At 39.5% G+C, this 22,559-nt stretch overlaps 4 protein-coding genes across 4 annotated transcripts; 1 reads left to right on the top strand and 3 right to left on the bottom strand.

Annotated features, from left to right (window-relative positions):
- Positions 1-165: 165 nt before the first annotated feature.
- On the bottom strand, positions 166-2,334 carry LOC110856027. The gene is made up of 8 exons (XM_022104470.2): positions 2,143-2,334; positions 1,878-2,074; positions 1,686-1,803; positions 1,396-1,598; positions 1,069-1,329; positions 857-994; positions 589-774; positions 166-527 (listed from the first exon to the last, which is right to left on the bottom strand). The coding sequence occupies exons 1-8, from the start codon at positions 2,222-2,224 to the stop codon at positions 288-290; spliced, it is 1,425 nt and encodes a 474-aa protein (XP_021960162.2). The 5' UTR covers positions 2,225-2,334; the 3' UTR covers positions 166-287.
- Positions 2,335-2,516: 182 nt separating this feature from the next.
- LOC110855825 (UDP-sugar transporter UST74c) lies at positions 2,517-5,638 on the top strand. Its single transcript, XM_022104217.2, has 11 exons — positions 2,517-2,838; positions 2,958-3,115; positions 3,199-3,785; positions 3,874-3,994; positions 4,098-4,140; positions 4,216-4,312; positions 4,397-4,465; positions 4,558-4,753; positions 4,863-4,948; positions 5,124-5,267; positions 5,344-5,638. Exons 3-11 carry the CDS (start codon positions 3,442-3,444, stop codon positions 5,408-5,410), a joined length of 1,167 nt encoding a protein of 388 aa, XP_021959909.1. The 5' UTR covers positions 2,517-2,838; positions 2,958-3,115; positions 3,199-3,441; the 3' UTR covers positions 5,411-5,638.
- Positions 5,540-9,350, bottom strand: LOC110855845 (transcription factor kayak). The gene is made up of 5 exons (XM_022104238.2): positions 8,161-9,350; positions 7,802-8,095; positions 7,656-7,704; positions 7,042-7,526; positions 5,540-6,940 (listed from the first exon to the last, which is right to left on the bottom strand). Exons 2-5 carry the CDS (start codon positions 7,903-7,905, stop codon positions 6,235-6,237), a joined length of 1,344 nt encoding a protein of 447 aa, XP_021959930.1. The 5' UTR covers positions 7,906-8,095; positions 8,161-9,350; the 3' UTR covers positions 5,540-6,234.
- Positions 9,351-9,473: 123 nt separating this feature from the next.
- LOC110855983 (calcyphosin-like protein) lies at positions 9,474-15,804 on the bottom strand. Its single transcript, XM_022104422.2, has 9 exons — positions 15,659-15,804; positions 14,546-15,476; positions 14,127-14,220; positions 10,932-11,080; positions 10,683-10,860; positions 10,431-10,597; positions 10,292-10,334; positions 9,751-9,803; positions 9,474-9,678 (listed from the first exon to the last, which is right to left on the bottom strand). Exons 2-9 carry the CDS (start codon positions 14,635-14,637, stop codon positions 9,630-9,632), a joined length of 825 nt encoding a protein of 274 aa, XP_021960114.2. The 5' UTR covers positions 14,638-15,476; positions 15,659-15,804; the 3' UTR covers positions 9,474-9,629.
- Positions 15,805-22,559: the final 6,755 nt, after the last annotated feature.

Below are 22,559 nucleotides of genomic sequence, written 5' to 3'. Positions count from 1 at the left end.
TAACTCAATTCGTTGTATATACAATTTGTATATACTATGGTGCACATTATGGAAAAACTACTGAAACAAGTACACAAAGACTTTGCTGCTATAGGCAAGAAAAATTAACTCGGAGATTTTCATGAGATTGGTTTTCAGAAATGAATGTAATGAATACAAGGAAAGTTTAATCGAATAGGAGTCAGTCTGTTACTTTAATGTTATTGCTGCAATTATTGAGGGAATTTGAATCACAGTGAATTTGAACAAATTGTTTGCATGGAATTTTGGGTAGTAAGAGTCCTAATTTACTCGTGGATGAGTTTAGTGGTGGGGTAGTCTTGGAGGAGGATCTTGTCCCGGTCGTCGGGGCCGTAGTACCTTCGGGTGAACTTGTCGACCCTCTCGTTGAGGTTGGGTGGCGTGATAAAGTGCGTCCTTGTGCTCTCGACCTCCCTCTGACTCCCCTCCATCTGACTCACCTGGCGAGACAGCGTTTCAACCTCCAGCTCCAGCAAATGGTTCTCCATCCGAAGCCGACCTCGCTCCTGGACATTCAACACTAATTGTTGCATTATTTCGGCGTTAAGTTTTACATAATTTGCATACCTCCTGCATCCTTCTGTTCTCAAGGAAGAGGCGAAACCAGGCAGGATGCATCCATCCCAAAATGACGTCCAAGTCTTGGCGGATCACTTCCTCCATCACGGCCACCGTGTCCTCAGTCGCTACGGACATTTCCCATCCCAAAAGTTGGCGAAGCGTGTCACGTTCAGTGAAGATTGAATCACGAATCTTTTTGTTGTTAAACAGAATGGAAACATGATGATAACAATATAAGCTATGGTAAGGATTTGATTGGTCTTATTTTCCCCACTTTTTGAAGAAGTGCTATTGTTGCAGCAATTTCAGCTTCTGGTCCAGAGATTTTAGTATCTGCATGTTCCTGCCAGTCTTTCAAACTTTCAACAGACTCCTGAATCTTTTTTTCCATTGCTAACATTTGTCGTTCGACCTGATAAAAATAAAGTTGGTTACATGTTTTCCATCTGTCCAGGTTAATAACACGTAAATTTCCTTATTAAGTACCTCTTCAAACTCTCGCATTTTTTCCGCAACAGCCTTCGCGATTTCTTCCTCTTTATTTTTACGAAACTGTTTGAGCTCTGCACGAAGGACGTCCAGACTCTTTTTTAAGTCACGCCATTTATCAATCAATCCTCGAACTTCAAAATGATCATCCCACTCGGATTCGTCTAGTGCATCGAGAACGGGACCCATTTCCTCAAAAATTTGCTCAAAGTGATCTTCATATTTTTTGAACGAGTTTGTAATTCGTTCAGTCAACCACTGAAATAGTGCATTCCGATCCGACAATGTTATTATAGGGTTATCATCACGATATATTTATATTACCTCAATAATGTATTTGGCCTTATCGAACTCGGTGTATAACAATTTTCTGAGCTTCTTGTTAATTTTGGTGTAAGGATTGGACATTAGTCCACCTGTACTTTTGCACATTAAACATTTCATGTCCCCATACACTCCACCATGCGGCTGAGGACGTGGAGGCAGTGGGTAACGTTTCCCACACATGACATCGCTAATGGATCCTCCTGCAAATCTCATAATAATTCGATGATAGTACAGGCAATGTGTTTGAAATTCTACATCATGCTTTAAGTACATAAACAATGTAACACCTTCTTCGAACGGTTTCGGGGGTCTGGTCGTCTTCTCCTTATGACCAACGTCCGTGGTTGGAATGATCACATCCGGCTGGTCCTGGAACTTTACTAGGCGTCGCATCTTCTTGGCATCCTAAGCAGACGCAGTATATATTGAAACTGTTGATGAAAATAGAGCATTACGTGTCGACTAGAGTGTGGACGAACCTTGACGAGGTCTTCAGCGACAGGAGGAAACTGCTGAAGTTTTGGAGCGACCTCTTGAACTTTCTTGCCCTTGGCCCCTTTCTTCCCTTTGGCGGGGGGTGGTTTCTTCTTGGCCCCCTTTTTCCCATCCTCCTTCCCACCCCCCATGATGAAGCCTTCGAAGGGGACCCCATATATCCGGGTAAAGGTGAGAATCCCTACAAAAAGTGTATACATAATTTCCGTCATCCACCAACATGTCACGCTATTCATTATAATGAAATACCAAAGAGGTCAAGATTGAATTTCCGGACCTTCCCCTTTGGCTTCTTCTCTTTCTTTCCCTTTCCACCCTTCTTTGATGCCATTTTGACTCGTTTGGTACTTGTTTAATACTCGTAACAATGTGCGACGCTTTATTATGGAGTAAAAAACTGGTCCTGCAGCTTTATCACGATGGTGCGACAATCAGTAAGTGGAACCTGGAAAAGGATAGTGATTGTGATCTCATAATCATGCATTTTCTTGTATTGCATTTATTTCTTTCCTCTGCTGTTCATATAAAAAAATGCAAGTAGCAAATTTTTTAGCGAGACTGCGGAGTTGTATGCAATCCACGAGGGGCAACCGGGTTCAGGGATGTTGAGCCAGATTTGAACAACATCATTGAACTCGACTTACACATCATTCCGTCAACAACTCCATAAACTCGACAGTTCATTCATTGTATTACAATTATGCATTATTGACATTGTATTGAAACTATTATTCTAATTGTAATTGGTAGTTGATGGAGTCAACAGTTAAAGACGGTTGTTGTTGCAGCAATACAAGTGGTGGTGGTGATAGTTAGTTATTAGGTTTAAGTAAGCTGGTGGTGATTCATATTTTAATTTGTATAGTTGGAAAGTTAAGTTTGCAGTCATCCCTTTCCTCATCTTCTACATGAGCCTGAGTCTGAGTGGCCCACACAAACTTCAAGGTAACTATGTAATGATAATTATCAATGAGATGAGAGTAATACCAATGAAGTGAGTAAGGTAATCACAAACAAAAGTATATGAAGTATTAATGAAGCTGTTTGTCTAACTCTGATTACAGCTGGATAGAGATACAGAGAGTAAAAGGATCTTCCTGGATTACCTTTCGAATGGTTATGGATTAGCTGACCAACAGTGATTTCATCCTATCTGACCAATCTATACTCCTAAATTCTTACAATAAATCTCCACACACACACACTTGAAACCCGAAAATTTGTGAGTTAGTTTAATTTACGTCATATCACCAATATTCATTTCAGTGAGTTGTGTTCAATATATTATTGAATATTCATTTACAGCTCAAATTCAAAATTCTATCAACCTTTGAGGAGAGAATACAAGAAATTATTTGCTATTTACTGATGAAAGTGAAATATCCTGACATTATCACTACTGTTTAAGAATATCCAAGTATTATAATGTTAAATGAAGAAGCAATTGAAGTACCTACTAATTCCGAAGCTTTCTTTAGTAGAGATTGATAACCAGTACGATAAGCACACAGTAGTTCCGTTCCAGTGAATTATTCTCGTGTTAGTGGAATGCCTCACGCGACTGATGCGGAAGAGAAGCAACCATTCCTTGTGAATCTCCAGGATGAAGAGGATGAGCGCAGTCATAACCTGCAGAATCCTAGCCACCTAAACAGTAAATCTCAACAACATCACATCAACATTGGTAGTCACGGAAATGGAAATGGGGAGGTCAATGGGGGGTTGGTTTCATCGAACACGAACGGTGGAGGTAGCGGCGGTTCCCCTTCCAGTATCGAGCAAATGAGAACAGCTCGTTCTCTGTACGTGATGAAACTTTTGTCGGCCCTCTTCTATGCCGTCGCGTCGTTCCTCATCACCGTTGTCAATAAGGTTGTCCTCACGAGTTACAAGTAAGAGAGATAAAATTCAACGTCTACTTATATGACCCATTCCATTTAAGGTCGGAAATGTGTATGACAATATTTCTTGTTTGCTTAGATTTCCTTCTTTTCAATTCCTTGCATTGGGCCAAGTATTTGCGACGGTTTTTGTGCTATTTTTCGCCAAGCAGCTACGATTGGTCTCATTCCCTTCATTAGGAAAAGATTCATTTCGAAAGGTATACATTCACATCTCAATTATTTTATTATGTGCATTTAGCATTCTGCCGATAAATTATCAAAAGCAAAAAAGACGTATAAGAAGTTTATCTTGCATTTTAGATATTTCCACTTCCTCTCCTCTTCATAGGAAATGCAATGACTGGTATGGAGCTGCAATGTATACAAACATATCATTAACATACACAAGACTGTAGCAAGTGTTGTATTGAATTATTAGGTCTCGGAGGAACAAAGACATTAAGTCTGCCCATGTTTACCGCTCTGAGAAGGTTTTCTATATTGATGACCATGCTTTGTGAGCGGTATATTTTAGGGTATGTACTAAATTTCACAGTTTGTACTGTAATAATATTATGCATGATATCCTCATTTATTAATTAGCAATGTTAAATATTTAGAGTTCGTCCTTCTATGCCAGTCCAAGTTTCCGTCTATACTATGATAGGAGGCGCTATTATTGCTTCAAGGTAAAGATTGATTCAGAATATTTCTCAACGTTGACTGCATTGGAAAAATTTCAAAGTAATAAAGTGTTATTTTATGCTCAAATTCATTCCAGCAACGATCTTGCGTTCAGTGTTGAGGGCTACACTCTTGTTATGCTGAATAATATGTTTACTGCAGCCAACGGGGTTTACATTAAGAAAAAGTTGGACTCTAAAGAATTTGGAAAATATGGATTAATGTTTTACAATGCTTTCTTTATGGCCGTACCGGCGTTCTTATTTGCATACATTGGGGGTGAAATTCACAAGGTCCGTTATGTTAATTGTGATGTATAAAAATGTCGTCTAATCAATAACGCATTATTATTGATATTTTTTATTAATCACTATTTTTTAAATTGTTGATGTATAATTCCAGGGATTGGAGTACGACGGATGGGGTGACACAGCATTTGTTACAAATTTCCTCATATCTTGCTTCATGGGATTTATATTAAATGCCAGGTAATTTAAAGGTTACAATTGTGTCAATTATACATAAATCTTAGTAAAAATGTTGCCCATTCGGTCCGTTGAATCTATTAAAACGAGAAAACGATGTCTGTCCTTAATCCATACATATACGTCTGACAAATGAGTACGTGTATGTACGCTAATTATTCATGTTTACTGTTTGCAGTGTAGTGCTATGCACTCAATATAATTCTGCATTAACAACCACAATCATTGGGTGCTTAAAAAATATTTCCGTGACTTATCTTGGAATGTTTATCGGAGGAGACTACGTTTTCCACTGGGGTAATTTTATTGGGATAAACATAAGGTAAGCATTTGTCGAGTACTTTTTAAATTATTAAATACATTCATAATACTGAAATACACTCACTATTTTTTTGCAGTGTATTTGGAAGTTTGCTCTATACTTACGTCACCTTCAAGAGGCCAAGCAACGGGAACAACAAATGATAAATGTGCCAGTTTTGTTTTATAATGTGTGTTGAAGCTTTCTTGGGTTAAACTAGTCTCACCAGCCAAAAAATGCAAAAAGTACTACGGTGAACTGATGTCATTCATTTCAAAATAAATGTCTGAAAGATTAATTTTATTTCATCGCTGCACATCATCACATTGTATATTTGATACTGATTTGCAACAACATTACGGATAAAAAATATCAAATGTTTTGGGCTCAAATTCTCAAAAAGTGAACTGAAACTTTATTTATTTTGTGCTAAATAACAATATAATAAGTATGGAGTCTAATAATGTAATAACAATGCAATTTTTTACAGTATTGACTATTCCAAAATAGTTTTATAATAAAAATGTGACAATAACAGGAAGTTTTGTGTTTTTAGTGTGAGTTTTTCGTTTTCGAAAACAGGTCACAGTTCTAGGATTACATGTCGACTTGTTACATGGCATGGCATGGTTTCTCAGCTTTTAATATTTTCATAATATTTCTTGTATGCTCATTTGTAATATGTTGTGTAAAACTCCTAATGTGTCCATTCTCGCACGTAACAACACTTGTCAAACCATAATAATGTATACAGTCGTTTGATTGATGGCTGTTTATTTACTTAACTAATGGAAGCTGCCACACAAGTCATGCTACGAAAACTTTGTTATTCCTCTTCGCCCAGTGTCGACAACTGCATCCAATGATTCAATTTTAAGTTGGACCAGCAAATCTAATTATAATACATATAAATAAATAAGTATATGTCTAGATGTTTGAGATGGCAACTGATAATCTGAACGATAAGATGATATGGTCAATTCCTTTTCTAGTCGCTTTTCAAACTATCCACATCAATGGCAATGTTGCTACTATTACTATTGTCATCCTCATCTGAGGACTGTGGGGGAAGAGGTGATCGAGAGTCCTCACTTCCGCAGCCACCTCGTCTCACAATCTCAATTGACCCCGAACCTTTCATCCCTTGTGTCGTCGTTGGGGTGGTCGTAGGGATGGAAGCGAGAGTAGGGAGGCAGTCTCGGCATCCTGGAATCGTGCATCCTGTGGGTGAAGGCAAGTGGAACGGTCTCCCGTACAACGAGGACCCCAGGTCACTCAGATTCGCAGGCTGGCTGTGGGGCAGGGCAAAGTGATAAAAAATATTCGATGCCCACATGGGTGGAGGTGTGTGGTAGGGAAGCATGGCTGTGGACAGGCTGAAGGGGTCGGAAGGAGTGGGGTTGTTGGGATTTTGGAATAGTTGAGTCATGGAGGCTGTTGGACCAGGTCCGAGTGGCAGATCTGCTGAGGAGTGGCCTCGAGGGGTGAAAGAACCTGCACTAGAACCAGATGAGGGAACTGCGTTGTTATTGCTGGGGGTGGTCATGATGTGACGAGACGATCGCTGTGGTTTAACAAATGCAGAAATTCGTCTGGAATTGTTACCAGTATTACTTCCCTGATGAGAATAGTCCGTTGGCTGTCGGGCTGGACTCCAGTTTGCCAAATACGACTGAAGTGCGTTTCCACTGCATCTAAAATTATTAAGAACCATCACTATTTTGTTGGCGATTGTACATTAGGCCACAATTAATAAGGCCTAATCTAATGTGCATAATTTTGGTTATCTATTTACTTGTGACCAGATTTGGAAGAAGAATTATGGGAAGAGTGAGAATGGTGGTGGTGGTGGTGGTGATGGTTAGATCCACCCAGCTTATGAATTGTTTTGATGAGGTTGTGGTCATTTTGAGACAATATTCGATCTAACACGGCATCCTCATACGTTGGAAAATGCTTCCTTAAAACATCTTTCGGCGTAGTTGTAGATATTTCATTTTCACGTCGTTGTTGCTGCTGCTGAGACTTTTTGGACTGCTTTTCGTGTTCTTCAACTCGTTCCAACTTTGGGGACAAGTCTTCTTTGATGGTGTAGTCATCTCTCCCAGTTGGTTTGGCATTGGGGGTGACGGGGCTTTGTGAGAGAGCTTCGTCCGATTCAGCCACTTTCATCCCAAAAATGGGGCCGGGTGGCAGTGATCGCATTGACGAACCCGTTGCGATCGTTCGTAGTCCGAGTGCGACAGCATCTTCGGCGGCCTGTTGACGCTTCAGTGCAACCTGACAATCACCAATTTTTCATGATGTCCATGCATGATGATTGGATTGAAGGTATATTTATACATGAAATGATAACTACAGCTTATTTAATTTAGTACATAATTGAGCACAAAATTGCGCATGTCTCACCTGAGCAGCCATCACTCGCTGTCTTTCGGCAATCAAGTTGCACTTGGCACTAACAAAGTATACAAGAATTTTGAATTAATATGCATCACTTTCAAGTTAAAGACGAATACAATTTTCGGAAATCAGTAGTACTTATTCGTACTAACCAGGCACACAGTCGAAATCTGCAATGCTTTTTGTGGCCCTTCAACCAGGAAATCATCCCGTGATTTCGACATCTAGCACATTTTGGGCGTCGTTCTTTCTCCATTTGCGTATTATTTGACACTATTTTATAACTTGGCTTAGCGAGATTCGAGGTAGCAGCAGTCTAATTACGTGATATATTAAGTGTCTGTGAAACGTGGGGGAATTTGAGTCACTCGTAACTACTTTTCAGTAGAAATGGGCCAACTGTTCCAGGTCAGGAAGGTTGGCTGCGTATCAACAATGTGGATGATCTGTCGGAGATGTGTCCAAAATGAGACTTGGGGATGAACTGTAACGAAGCTTGAAAGAAAGTTACCCTCGAAAAATCTTTGGTGGATGATGTCGACGACGGCGACGAGAGTGTGACGGATGGATGGATGTGATGGAATCATCATTGGCTAGAGAAAACTGCTAAAAGCAAAAGATTTACTGTTGACTGTGGGAATTGGTTACCTCATCTCATGGAAGATTACATCCGTCGCAGTTCTGGCAGTACGGGAGGACGCTCTGTCACATCATCATCGGCAGTGAGCAAAGTAAAGCAAACCATGTCAATACCGAACCGAAAGACAATAAAGGAGCATTTTCCATTTAGTTCCTGCTACTCGGAGTGGTGTGCATTGGGAGCTTTTACCCTGAGAGAGTTAACTAACTTTAATGCATACATGAGGAGGATAAAGAAAGAAAGGGAACCGACGGCATGTCATGATCGCATTTCTTTTTCGGAGAGTTTCTATTTATTTTAACAATGCTGAATCTGTGTGTGTGTGGAAATGGGTTGGAGATGCTGTGGGGCATTGTGGTCGGAGTCAGGTTTCTTGTGGGCAAACATTTTTCCATCTGCCAATCTGATTAGTTCACTCGGATCCTTCCCATGTTTGCTCAATCCTTGTGTCATGAATACCCAAACGTCCTAACCAAACCAATCTTATTACCACTAACCGAACTCTGAATAAACACCACCAAAGTCTACGGCATAACCAAATTTGTGACTCCCTTTGTCTCATCCACTTGTACCAAGTCAACCCAAGCCAAGCCAAGTACCAAGTGGTGTATTAGGCCCTCGCAAACCAATTGACTTCAAGTGGGTGATCATCACAATACACACACCACTGCTTTCCGATACGGGAAAATGAACCAAAACAAAGGTATCATAAACAAATGGACAATTATTTTCCGCCCACTCAACTAAATGCTTACTCGTGGTGGTCCCTTGTTCTGGTCGTCGTGTGAGGGTTTGCTCAGCTTCGGGAATAAGTCCAAGTATCCCCTTCATCCTAGAACAACTTGTATAATTTGAATGGCCAATTATGTCAATCACTCACTTCCGATATTCTGCTAAACATGGTTTATTAACGGATTGAAGCATTTTGAGGATAGTTACGCAAACGGATGATTGAGTGGACACGAACTGCATTACACGTACGCATAATAAATACGTATGTAGGTTGCAGGTGTTGAGGATCCTGTAGGTCAACCTTGAAATTTCGAGGGCTAATAAATAATCAAAAAACGGTGAGCTCAATCGCTATTCAATAAGTGCCCTGCATTTGCATATGAGGTTGTTGTGCGGTCTTAACCCATTTTAAACTATGAAATATTAGCATTCACCACATGAAGCTGCATGAATAACATGAACGGATACAATTTTTTAATATTTTCAAGGATAGAATTAAACACAGATTAAGAACACAAAACTTGTTCAATTCAAGTAGATCTTGGGCAATCAAGACGTTTATGGCAGTCCGAGATAAATTGAAACAAGGAAAATCCAATCGAAACTGTTTATAACTTCCAAGCGTTCCTCATCATCAAATCAAAATATCCATCGTTGCTAGAAAACATATTGAATTGCAGGATAAGCACATAAACTATATGAGTAAGTGCGTATAAATAAGCTATTTACTCGATTGATGAGCTGACACCAGCATAATAATCCACAAATTCGTCAAAGGTTACCTGAAAGTGAGAATTCATTATATTTCAATATATTGCGTATACTGTGTAATCTGTACATTTATAATTTTTGCAACACAGCAGCAGTAAAGATATTATTTTTTGTCAATTTCTTCCTTTGCCCCTGAACGCCCTACTTGCATAAGTACTTGATACTGCATATATGCATATGCCGACCTAAAAGTATGAATACACCAAGTTTTCTTCTCCCTCTACTATTACGTGAATAATTTAGAAAGGTGTCCATTTCCCTGAATCGTTTCAATAAATGCATAAAGAAAGGCGACTCTCTGTTGATATTCCAATAGAACATTGGGAAAGTATTGACTAAATGTTATTTGTCCACTACTCGCTTTCACTCACAAGTGTCACAAAGTGTTCAATCCACAGAAGGAAAGTCGTGTTGGTTTAGTATTTAACACAGCTTTTCCCCGAACGGCCTAGCGCAGGAAATCGATAATGGGATACTAATGATAAAAAAGTAATGATACCTTTCCGTCCACCGTCCCACTCTCTTCGAAAACTCTCAAGAACCTGAGAGAACCAGACAACAAGAAGCACGTGAAATATGTACAAAATACATCACATCTAACTCTATGCAAATGATGTTATTTGTGGGGTAAGAAGTACCGTCCAAGTATTTGGGCTTCAGTCTCTTCACCACTTAAATATCGTGGATTGGTTCGAACGCTGTAGACATTTTTCAAGTCGTCAATCGTCACCACGCCGTCACCCGATTTGTCCAATTTTCTGAATGCCAATTCAATCATTTTCCTCCGATTGCTGTTGAGAGGAGGCTGCAGCAAAATTGTGTCGAAATTAGATGACCATATTAAAAATAATGTTATTTTTAGTACGAAAGGATTTCCATCTTTTCCTTACTCGCAGTGTGAGAAGGAACTCATTAATGCTGATTGACCCACTCTGATCCCTGTCAAAAATGTCAAACAATTTCTTCTTTTCCTGAGCGTTCATTTTCATTCCAGTGTCATTCATTCCTTCGCTAAATTCTTCAAAATTCAAAGATCGGTTCCCATCGTCGTCCAAACGTCTAAAAATCCTGTAAAAATGATTAGATTACGGGATAAAATATGTAAATATGACGTTCAATGTCGAAGATTGAAAACTTACTTTCCCATTGCAAGGATACCATTGGACCCTCGGATTAGACACAGCAGTCTTAACTTTTCAACGGGGTCCTTGGCATTAAGCAGATCCATTCGTGCTTTGGACATCATCTCGTCCTCGTTGCGAGTCATGGAAGTTCGTGGTCTTTGCATCTGGAAGCAGCAGAGGACAGAACGTTACTGACGCTGACGATGAACTGGTCGTTCGTAGAACAAATGACCCAGTGAAAATGTATGAAACAATAATTAACTCTATTTGCTTAGCCTTAATGGCATCGTAGCATGTTGCTCTGGGTTGTTGATAACTAACTATTTCGTATGTAAAGGTGAGGAGTGGCTACTCTGTGAGAGATAAAACGTGCTACATAATAATCCCTCGCTCTCTCTTGACCAAAAAATTGATTTGTAATATTGGTTTGGTGGTCACTGGGCAATGGTTTTCCTAATTTTGCAGATAACCACAACACATATTGCACGTTATTATTATTATTTCTACGCAAATCACATCTAGTCCGAAGTGATGCTGTTCATAGTCGATCTATTAAACGTGATGAGCGATTTTTTGTAAGTATTTTATTATCCACATACGTAGAAATCATGACCACCTCCTGTTAATTGAGTTTCTTCGTTTATCAAGAAATATATGCACGGAGCTAATTTAGCGGATTTCGAATACTTCCCCACAAATTCACATTAAACGTAATCACCCTCCGTTCAGAGGGCGAGACAATTAATTAGAATTTTATTATTGCGTGACATCGAATGAGACTCGTGCATGGACGACTCATTAGCTCTTCCATAAAGCAATGATCATCAAAATTTAATTTTCCAAATGTATATTGAACGACTTGAGCTCATGATTCTTTTAGGTGTATCATCAGTGCTATAGTATAATCATCAGATGAATAAAGCAAACAATAATAAACGGGAGCAGGGTTGTCCAAATTTTACACACTTACAAGTTTACATAACTTACTTTGAGGCAATAATCCTACAAACTGGTGTCAACGATTCCAATCAATAAGGCACAAACTTTAACCTTACTGAAACTCACAAGTCTACAAACCCCAATAATTTGCACCACTCAAGATTATAAAATTAGCATTGCCAGACAGAGCACAGCATCTGCAAAATTGTTTTTGAGTGTTAAAGTAACGATTTTTCATTACACCATTAACACTCAAATCTCAAATAACATGATCATTTGAGAAGACGATCTAGGAAATGCTCAAAAAGACACTTGTCATGTACCCAGCAGAGCAGGATCCAGAACCACAAAATTCAATCCTGCCTATTTATATTGTCAGGGATAGAATATCTGCGCTACTTCGGGACAAATGTAGATAAATTAACTTGTGTTTGCAGTGTTGAGCAAAATAATAATATTTAGCACACAACTATTTCTCTCCTCAATCCTAACTTTTTCTATGAACAGGTCCGATTAGGTCATCCATAATGATTAAATACATTGTATTTGGATTTCAGGGGCTAAATATGTAGGTTAGGAATCCAAAAAGTCACATCCCACTTCATCCCAGAACAAAAACTTGTTACTCGGTTGCCCTTGTTTTCGTCTACCTTTGTCTCCAATGAAGGAATATTATGCGACGGGATGTTGTTGGTGCTTTCTTCTCAAATGGACTTTCCGTTCCACTTCCTTTGAGTTTTTCTGCTCTCTCGTGTGAAATATGAACGTGGCGAGGACAAGGCTGAACACAAACTAACCAACTTGCAGTAATTTTTCAATATTTAAGACAAGGTGTGCATCGGCATAATAATAATAATGTACATACGTGCATAAGTAATACAAAAGAGTCACTTGAAAAGAAAATACTTATTCCGCTGGAGAGGTGGTTGAAGGATCGATAGTGCTATGTTTTAATCTACATTGTGCAACTTGGCCAAAACTTGGTAGTGCTGTTTAGGCACACGAACTGTGTATTTAGTTCTTTTTGCTTTCAGAAGAATTGATATATGGTTCGTAGTGAATGCCAGACTATTCAATTCAGTTTTAGTCGATTTCATGTAGGTGGATGAGTGGTTCTCAAATGCGTGTCGAATCCTACTTTTGCCAGTAATAAGTAGTCTTATGTAATTCCGGAAATTGACCAGCAGCACAACAATATATTCACATCCACAGGAGGAGCAACAAACCGACAGTTTGCACGACTTTTTATAAACAAACGTTTCTGTATTTTTATAAACACACCTGCAAACATATGCAAATTATTATACGTATGTATGCAGTTATTAAATTCTAAATATTCTGTTTGAAATTGAGATTGTTGTCTGAAGTGACATTAGCACCACTTTCGAATCAACATACAACGAGTGAACAATTTATGGCACAAACGTCTGAAGCACCCACGCCACGAACCAGCTCAGCATTAAAGCTGCTCCTAAATTCGATTGTTTCCAAACTTATTCAGCCTTCATTGATATCTTTCTAGTCGACGACACAACTCAATCATTTTGATGGGACGTGTGTCGGTGCCTATAAACTGTTCCAGTGAAAGATAGATTAAGAAATTCGTAATTTACGTCCCATTATGAGACGAGGATGGAAGGACGTAGCAGACAGCAAAATGAGACGAAGATATTTAAATATTCAGAGGTCTTTGCTCCCAATCGAGTAGAGTCTCGAGCAACGTCTTTATCGACATTGTAGGTACTATATATGGGTTAAAATAACCATTTAAAGATAATAGATTTCACCAATTGCACACTAATGCATTGACGTGCTAGTTGTTTTAATTGAAATTTAATACCTATGTTTAATATCAAACCAGCCAAACTTGTGCTGGCAGCAGTGTTGCGAGTCGTCTCAAAGTTTGTCGTATGCTAAAGTTGTGCACTTTTTGTTGGCGACATAACTTTTGCAAGTAAAGAAGCTGACTGAACAAGGGAGAATGTATGACAAGCCTTTCTAGGACCTATTTTCTACTCAGACCGTGTACACACAAAGTAATTTAATACACTCTGCTATTTCGCATGCAAAATGTTTTATCGATAATTTATATAAATCGGAACCTCACTAACACCAAGTGCATCGCGTTTGTCAAGGAACGTTCATGTCAGTTCATGACCAGAAACGAGACAAGGTTACAACTAGCAAGCCTCTCAGAATTTGTGTACTTGTTGAATCTCTACATCACCCTTTTGTCCACTTATGTGTATTTTTATCCCCGAAATAACTTACCTTGTGCAATGAAGATTCCACCAGAGTGGTCGAAATTGGATGAACTATGCATTCTGAGACGTTATCCGCACTACAAGAAGTCGACATACGAGATCTAAAGAGATGTGACAAGATTCTCAGACAATTGGACTTATCCGCAATTTCTACAAGTAAATAATCTTTGTAGTCAGTTTGCACCGTTCGTTTCAACTGAGGCTCTTGCTTCGAAGTTCGATTGCAATAAGGTGGACGTAACTGATTCCAGGTTGACACACGAAATTAATTGTTTCGTGTCAGAGGAGCGTCGCTTCTCAACGTGGAATCAGTCAGTCACATATGCATCGAGTCAGTCGTCTGTGTGTGCTTTCTGCCAGGTGTAAATACGATCCAGCACCACGAAGCAAACTGACCCAAAGCAGAAAGTGACAAGTAATTCTTACTTGAAATAGGAATTCGAAGAGTAAGCCCTCCTTCCGTAGAACATGGTGGCACTGTCACTGCTGCTAAATACCCTGGGACTCAGGGTGACCATATTATTATTTGTCTCTCTCCGATGGGTAGTCCAATCTTTATTTCATCAGTTAAATGGCAACCATAACCGAGTTGAATTCAGGCAAAAGTCAGAGTTGTGTTCCCCTCTTGTCCAGTCCAACGAGTACGTCACCACCAAACGGGTGGATCGCCGTAATCAAGTCCCTATACGTGACTGACGCAATGGCAGAGCAGCCTAAAATCCCTAGATTTTGATAATTTAAATGAAAATGTTCTTTTCCAGTCCAGTCTCGTCACATAACTTTATTCCTCCACTCCGTCACTGTTGAGGAATTGTGGGAAGAACCACTTTAGCTTGGCTCTCTCTCGCTCTTTATACCCTTTGCATTGATGGAAAACCAATTCTTCTGCACCTAAAGTGAAAGCATTTCCGCCCTGTGTTACCAGTCAATATTCGCAATCCATACGCGACCAGCATCGCTGTGTGAGCACATAATGCAGCCATGTAAAATAACCAAAGAAAGCATGTAAGCGGGTCAAATCGATTGTGGGTTTCGTGGTCGCATGCATGGAGCACATTTATAGCGGATTGCGTGGCAGGGAAAGAACAATTTGACTTTGAGTGAAAGCAGCTTGTTTCGTTGTGAACTTATTTAACTGTATTCAAATGAGGAATGAAGTGGGAGGGACTTTCCATTCCCATTCTCGAGTATATACGTTACTTTTTCGATTGATTGTATGACCATTGACTCAATAGCTTCGTACTCGCCTAAACAGATATGCGAATTGTATGGTATGATTCCTGTTGTAGTAAATCGGAAGCCACTTCGCTGAAGTGGTGGGTGGGTGTATTGTAGTGCCAAATCATGAGCAGCGTAACTATGCAAAAAATGTTGGGTCATCAGATATTATTGCTTACATGAAAAATAATTAGGCGTCGGAAATGAATAATGGTTTCGCCGAGAGTACAGTGGGCAAGGTTAATGTGGAACCATTTGAAATATGTATATTTACGTATGCAAATATAACCTTGCCACTGGAAGTGGAATGGAGTATGGTACCTTAAGAAATCGCGTGATTCTATTTTTCCATTCATGCCATGCACTTCAACCTTGTAGCTCGTTTCGTCCCAAGAAATCGGAAGACAAACACGGGTGAAAGTTAAGTTTATGGAGTTGGGCAAAACGGAAACGCAGCGCACTCTGCCCTCGCAGTTCCTACTTTCTTCCCACAGCCAGGCCACCCTGAACCGCTTTCTACGCTTCAGAGTGAGCTAGTTGTATTCAAATGTGGTATCGGAACTCGAAGCTCGTTTTGTGGACATCAACGGTGGCAATAGCAATGAATAAAACATGGTCTGATTAGAGTTGCAAAACTTATAGTAAAATGTATTGGGGTTACACAGACATGTGTACATACAAATTTTAGAGAGCTTGGAAACAATGCTCACAAAATCCAGTTGAGCAGCGAGTGAATTTATTTGCATGGAAAAGTGTAAAATACAAAGTCAGACAGATATGGTAAACATCAATGACACCTTTGCGGTTAACACCTCAGAGTCACTCTGCGATATTAGTCACAAAATTGTGAGCATGGTTGTTGTCATTTGTGAAAATGGTATAATAACGCTGCTGAGCTCGTTTGACTCATCTCAATTCTGGCACAAAAGTGGAGTAAACTTTCAAATTCAAACATTGATGTCAGTCAACCACTGACTGATGTGATGCGAGGAGTGATGTTCACGTGTAAAATTAGAGAGAATTGCTGGTAAATGCGTTTAAAGCTTTAGCGGGATAAACACACAGACCTTAAACGATGTTGACAATAGAACAGATTCCTCACATAGTCAGAGACATGCATGTTATTGATCTGTGCTCACACAAATAATGGAAATAAACGTTGTTACGAATAGATTTGTGGCAATAACTAGGCTTCCATACACGACTTTATGCATAACGCATGTAGGTGCTCAATTTAGAGCAGGCATTATGAGATTCAATCACTAAATTGTGTCCAAACGGGACAAAAAAGGAAATGCATCTGGGTGGGTACGTTTAGCATTTTAACGCACAAATGTGACACATTTCTATTAAATTCAAGTTGCTCATTTCAAATACATAGTTTGACATGTGATGATATTTAGTTTGGATCTTAAGGTGTAATCTGCCTGTTGGTCGTGATGTAATGACCTCTCAAAGAAATGTGCAATATTTGAAGCCATGAATCTGGGATCTACTCGCATAATACTTCATTTCTGTCTGCAATCTGGGCGACGATGATATGAGCAGCAGGACATTCCGAATTCCAACATATTACAGATAACTGACTGGGTAAGTAAAGGAGAAAAATGGGGTTTGATGGGACGGTTGGTCTGCTGGATTGGGTTGCTGATGGTGCTGTGGTCCCATCTGGTCGGGATGAAGTGGAAATTCTCAGGAGATTTTGTAGAAGGGATTTTGTGCGGTCGAAATTTATAACTCACGGATTTCTGACTATTTCCATTCCTCCATCGAGGCTAGTGTCCCTGGCAGCGTGGCGTTCAACTTTCTCTCTTCCCTTCTGACTCCACTATGCTGCTTCTCGAGTTATAAATTACTGCTTTATTGAGACTGCCTCCACAATCGCCTCTCAAATGCATTAAGCGCCGCACATTCCTTTATAATAGGACCCAGAAGAGGGTCTTAAGGTATTAGGCCTCCACCACCATCAAACTGCTCCCGTTCTCCAGCCTCGCTCCGTCCTATTAAATCTCAAACATGGAGTGGGACGACTAAAGTCATTTTCCAAAATGATAATACATTAGGTTTAGATATTACTTTATGACACATTTTGCATACATTCACATACATCCGCGACCTGACTTTGTTCCCTCCAAATGCCCTGTGAGATGTATGCATATATGAACAGAATAAGTGCGTATTACGTGTATTATGCATTCATACAAGCTACGTTTAAGCACAAGGATTCTCCGTTTTAGTGCCACACTCAGCTGAGGAAGGAGGGGAACCATTAGCATTAATCAAATTTGCTCTATTATAAACTGAGGAATTAAAAGCTTCTCTGCCACATTACAATTATAACTTGTTCAGTTGAGCAGTCATAAAATGGAAGGGAAAGCAAGTGGGAGGATAATATTGTTGTGGGTGCCCGTATCCATTTCTTATTGTGTTCCCCATGCAGCTTCTTATGCATATAAATTCAAGCCAAATATTCTCTGTGTCCATGTTTTGCTCCATTTGATTATACACAATATCGCCACAGTCTGGTCTTTCTGTTTAATTTTTATTGCTCATTTACATTTCTGGAGCATATGGCGTCATTTTCGTTGCCCTCTGCTCTGTTAAAAGTTTTGATGAACCTCATCTCTCTCCTCTCTCTGCTCTGGTGCATGGATACTTTTTTAATTTATCGACCACACTGCAGTAGTGGCAGCATTTATTTGCATAAGGCCAATTTTCTCATAGCCTTTTATGTAAATTATATCTAAGCGAAATAACTCTTCAACTTTATACTCTACCAGAAACTCATTTGTTTCGTATTCTGTCTGAGACTGAATCAGTTTTAATTAAGATTTTATAATAAATACAAATTCCATCAAAGAAGAAAACTTGGGAAGGTTTTCATGCTTTCTCTTTTCTCCTTCTTTTTTCCAATCACTCGGATTTGTGGAGAGACAAAGAGTCGTCGTCGTCGTCGTCGTCGTCGTTGGTTTGGTGGCAGTGGTGCATGGCGTGGCGAGATTAAGGAGGAAACTTCTTCACGTCTGCCCTTAAGCTAAAGTGGAGCAGCGACGAAAGTTTTGCCCATTTCGTAAAATGTCTTTCAATAATTTGTGGTTGGGATTTAGGGGAAAGTGGGAAGAGGACACAAAAGTTGTATTGTTTTCATCTTTTGGTGGAAGCGGAGCCATTACTTTTTTCCTTCTTTCTTCCCGTCGCCCTAATCCGCGTCTCCTCGACGTACGGATCCTTACGTAGTTGACTCGCTGGCTGGTTGCCTCTGCTGCTGCTTTCTCAGTAATCGTATTCATGAAAAATGCCCCACCACCCAGTTAAGACGCTGCAAGTCAATGCAGAGTGATTTTTGGGAAACAGTCTGAGGAAGGAAAGTTGATAGTGCAGGAATGAATTTGGAATGAAGTGGCTTAACTTGGACGCCGCTCTCTCTTCGGGAAAATTCCAAATTGGGAGACAGAGCCAGTTTCCTTTCCTCGTGACGCGCGTCTCTACATATTTTCCTCTGGGTTAAGACATAACTGACAAAAATTGAATATCATGCATTGCAAACGGCACGTAGAACAATTCTAATGTTAATTATTTGGGCAGTATCATGTTGAATTACTGCATTGGCTGTGGTATCTGTCCTAAATATTTTTATTTGTCGCGTGGTCTGGTGGACAAGGAGTTTCCGTAGGAAAACTTTAAAAATGGGAATAAGCACCTACACATGTACATATCACATCTAATGCCTAATGGGAAATGTAAATCCGTTGGAAATGGCTCAGGCTGCCGAAAATGATTGAAAGGCTAAGGATTGTGACAGATTTTCAATTGAGAGTGAGTTGCCTGATCTCACAATAACGGCCCGTTCAGCCTCGTCTCATGTGTGGCGAGGGATGTGTGTGTGCTGCCACACCCGTGAAATTACATGAGACGACGACGACGACTCTTCAAATTTCTTCAACTCCACAAATCCCAGTGCACAGCTTTTCTAACTTCAATTCCAATTCGCCACGCCGAAATGAAACATCGATCCAAGTCATGTCAACTACAAATTCCAACGCGCAGCTTAAACTTTTGCAGTTTGTACTTTTGTCACATTTCAGATTTCCACCAAATCCTTCCTTTGAGAAAAAAACAACGGAATAAAATGATGTTCTAATGCTATTTCGGAATTGATCTGTCAAATCAGATCAGAGGAAATCCTTCTTACTTGCTTACCACATCCTCGTCGTGTTCAATGCAATTATTTAATTTTATTAAACAAAATAAAAATAGCATTTCTCATTCCGTCCCAGAATCTCGCTTGATATGACATGGCTGACAATCTTGGGCACGTACATAAATTCTTCACTTGTGTACATAGATGTACGTACGTGTATGTTCCACTGCGGAATACTGATGTAACCTTTAACCAGCTCAATTGCCTTATTCGAAGCAGGAGGACATGTTAGGGTGCAAATTGCTGTGATACGCATGCACACAGCAATCAGCGTCGCATAACATGCATAAGTACGTACGTATCTAGAAGAGAGAACATCCTTTCGTTGAAGTGGAAGGCACTCAAAGTCACAGCGTGAGATAAGTTAGGAGCTTGATTTTTCAGGCATGGCCTTTCACTCGGGCTACTGTACCCCATTCCCCACTTTTAGCCAACAAATTACCGGTATTCCATTGATTGATTGATTGATTGATTGATAGTCATTTATTCACATGTTATTCCTTGATCAGTACAATTTAATGACTGGTTTACATCAAGTAACACTAAAAAATAGATTGAGTAAAGAAACTAAATTAACTACACAATTAACTACACAATTCATATGTACTTACTTCCACAGACACCAGTACTAAACATATGCGTGTGGAAAATATACTCAAAACATGTGCACATCTTTGGATTATTTGTGTGAGACAATAATAAATATGAGACATGTAAAAGTCGTACCAGTTAAATACAAGTTGTTTATACTTGACATTAGTTGAATAGATTGGAGTTGAAAAAGTTACAAATTCCTGAATCTGATTTGCAATCACGTAACTGGCGGTTGGTCTTTGTTTGCTTAAAAGACTAAATTAACATGATTTCCCAATGGAACCAACTTTGAGACTACAAAAACACATTGCATCAAGTTAAAACTGGAATATACTAATTTTTGTTTTTATTATCGCTTCTGATATCAATGTTTCTATCATTTGTCATAAGAAACGAGTGAATAATAATTCAGAAATATGTATATGTATTGTCCATGACAAAGCGTGCAATTTTACAGAGAAAGTGCATCACCTAATCACAAGCTACGCATGATATGATGATACTCTTGGAGAAATGAGAGTAGTTGGCCTGCCATCCAATTTTTCTTGCGCAACTTGAATTTTTTTCTGAGGAAGATGTGATTTGGAAGTGTGACTGTCGCCGTCGTCGCATCTCTCACATGGTTTGAGTGGAATTTCGCCCTGTGGTTGCTCCCATCAAGACATTTTCGTTGATTGTTCTCCATTCCGTCAAGTCACAGTCCTAAAGTGAAAGGGAGCGTTGTGGAAAATCCGGCAAAGCCATTCCGCCCAGCAAGAGCCACTTACTTGGAGAGAGGAAGAAGGCACATACCTCGAATGTGTAGGGGTTCGTGAGAATGTGATTGCCGAGAGTTCCTTCTGCGGTTTGCTTTTCCAGTCGGGAAAGAAAATTCAATCTTGCTAATGCATTAAGTGTGTATTCGGAGAGACACAAATGCCTCTGACACAAATGTCAACTGAAATAACTCGTTCACCAGTCACGTCATTCCTTCTTCCATTTCTCCTTTTTGAGATAATAGATTACTTTATTATTTCCACTCTCTCCGACCCCACCGCCTTGGAAAGTACGTGATTTCTTTACCAATCACACACACTTTCTCCTCCATCCACTAACTCGCTCGCACTCTCTCTAATGCGCACATGTGGACAATGGAGTCTCTCTCGCTTCCAATACATTTCCCAAGAAAGAAATTGTCTCCCTTTCAAATATTCTGGACTAAGAGCATAGTTTAATAAAGCTGTCTCCCCGTATCATAAAGTATGACTTCTTTACTCATCCTTAAATCTGTATCCGTATTCCTCCTTGTTATGCTTCCTGCAGCTAAGAACCTAAAAGCAGACTGATTTTCATTATTCTTCGCTACTGGACCATAAGCATGCATGTGCATAATAGGCCCTGATAATAGGCCTTCTTTGGTATTACTCATCACTTCCCGATGCCAGTGACAATGTGCATGTCATAATTACGTAAAGGTAAAAGCTTGTCGTATGAAATTGTCTGCATTGGTGGAAGGAAGATGATTCTACGTGCTGGAGATGACAGATGAGGTGAAACTGTTCAAATTTCCACACAATCAAAGCAACACGACACGACTGGATTGAGCAGTAATTGGAAGAAAGTCTGCAGGTGATCTGAGAATTATTGTCCATCTTGTGCTTCATCTCTCGAAATGAATTTATGTATTCGTGATGTTTCCTCTAGACTCGGCCCAGAGCTTCAGTTCAAGCGATGGTAACAACCCACCAAGCAGATTAATTTATATTAGCAAACAATTAAACACGTTGAACGAGTAGCGGATAATATTTAATATTGTACGAAGCCAAATTATTATTAGTCAAATGAACACGCCACGAACGTTACGTATTCCTGAGCTACATAAATATGTGAGATGCCAGTGAACATGGAAGAACAAATGACAAAACTGTTTACCTTCTCCCGTCAGAAACAGACGTTGATACGATATTACTTCCAGATGCTGGCTTTGGTGGTACTTTGTCAATTCGTAATAATTAATTAGTGTCCACAGGTAGCAGGGGGATAAATAAATGCAGTAAACGACGAAGCAAATAAATTCTAAAGTCATAAAATTAGGGCGAAAATTTGGCGAATTTAAATAATTACTTTTAACACGTGTCAATTAGCTAGCTCGATTCGAAAGAGAATAAATGCTAAATTAGATAAATGAAAAGAATATTTACATTTTGCACACGGAACGTTGACTTGACTAATAAACTGTTATTTTTAGCATCAATCATTGTGGGCTCTCCACTAAACATATAAAAACCGTTGATGTATGCATATTTATCTTTGCATCAAGTGTAGCTAATTTTAAGGTATATTAAAGATTTATATAACTCCAGCTGCAAATTTTCTTGGAAAAAAAATATTTTGTGTCACTCCATATTTATTTTCTGAGTCAGAAAATGAGCCATTGTTTGACTTGGA

Source organism: Folsomia candida, unplaced genomic scaffold, assembly GCF_002217175.1.
Source record: "Folsomia candida strain VU population unplaced genomic scaffold, ASM221717v1 Fcan01_Sc014, whole genome shotgun sequence".
NCBI lineage: Eukaryota > Metazoa > Arthropoda > Collembola > Entomobryomorpha > Isotomidae > Folsomia > Folsomia candida.
The sequence above is the reverse complement of the archived record's forward strand: the minus strand, read 5'-3'. Positions and strand labels throughout refer to the sequence as shown.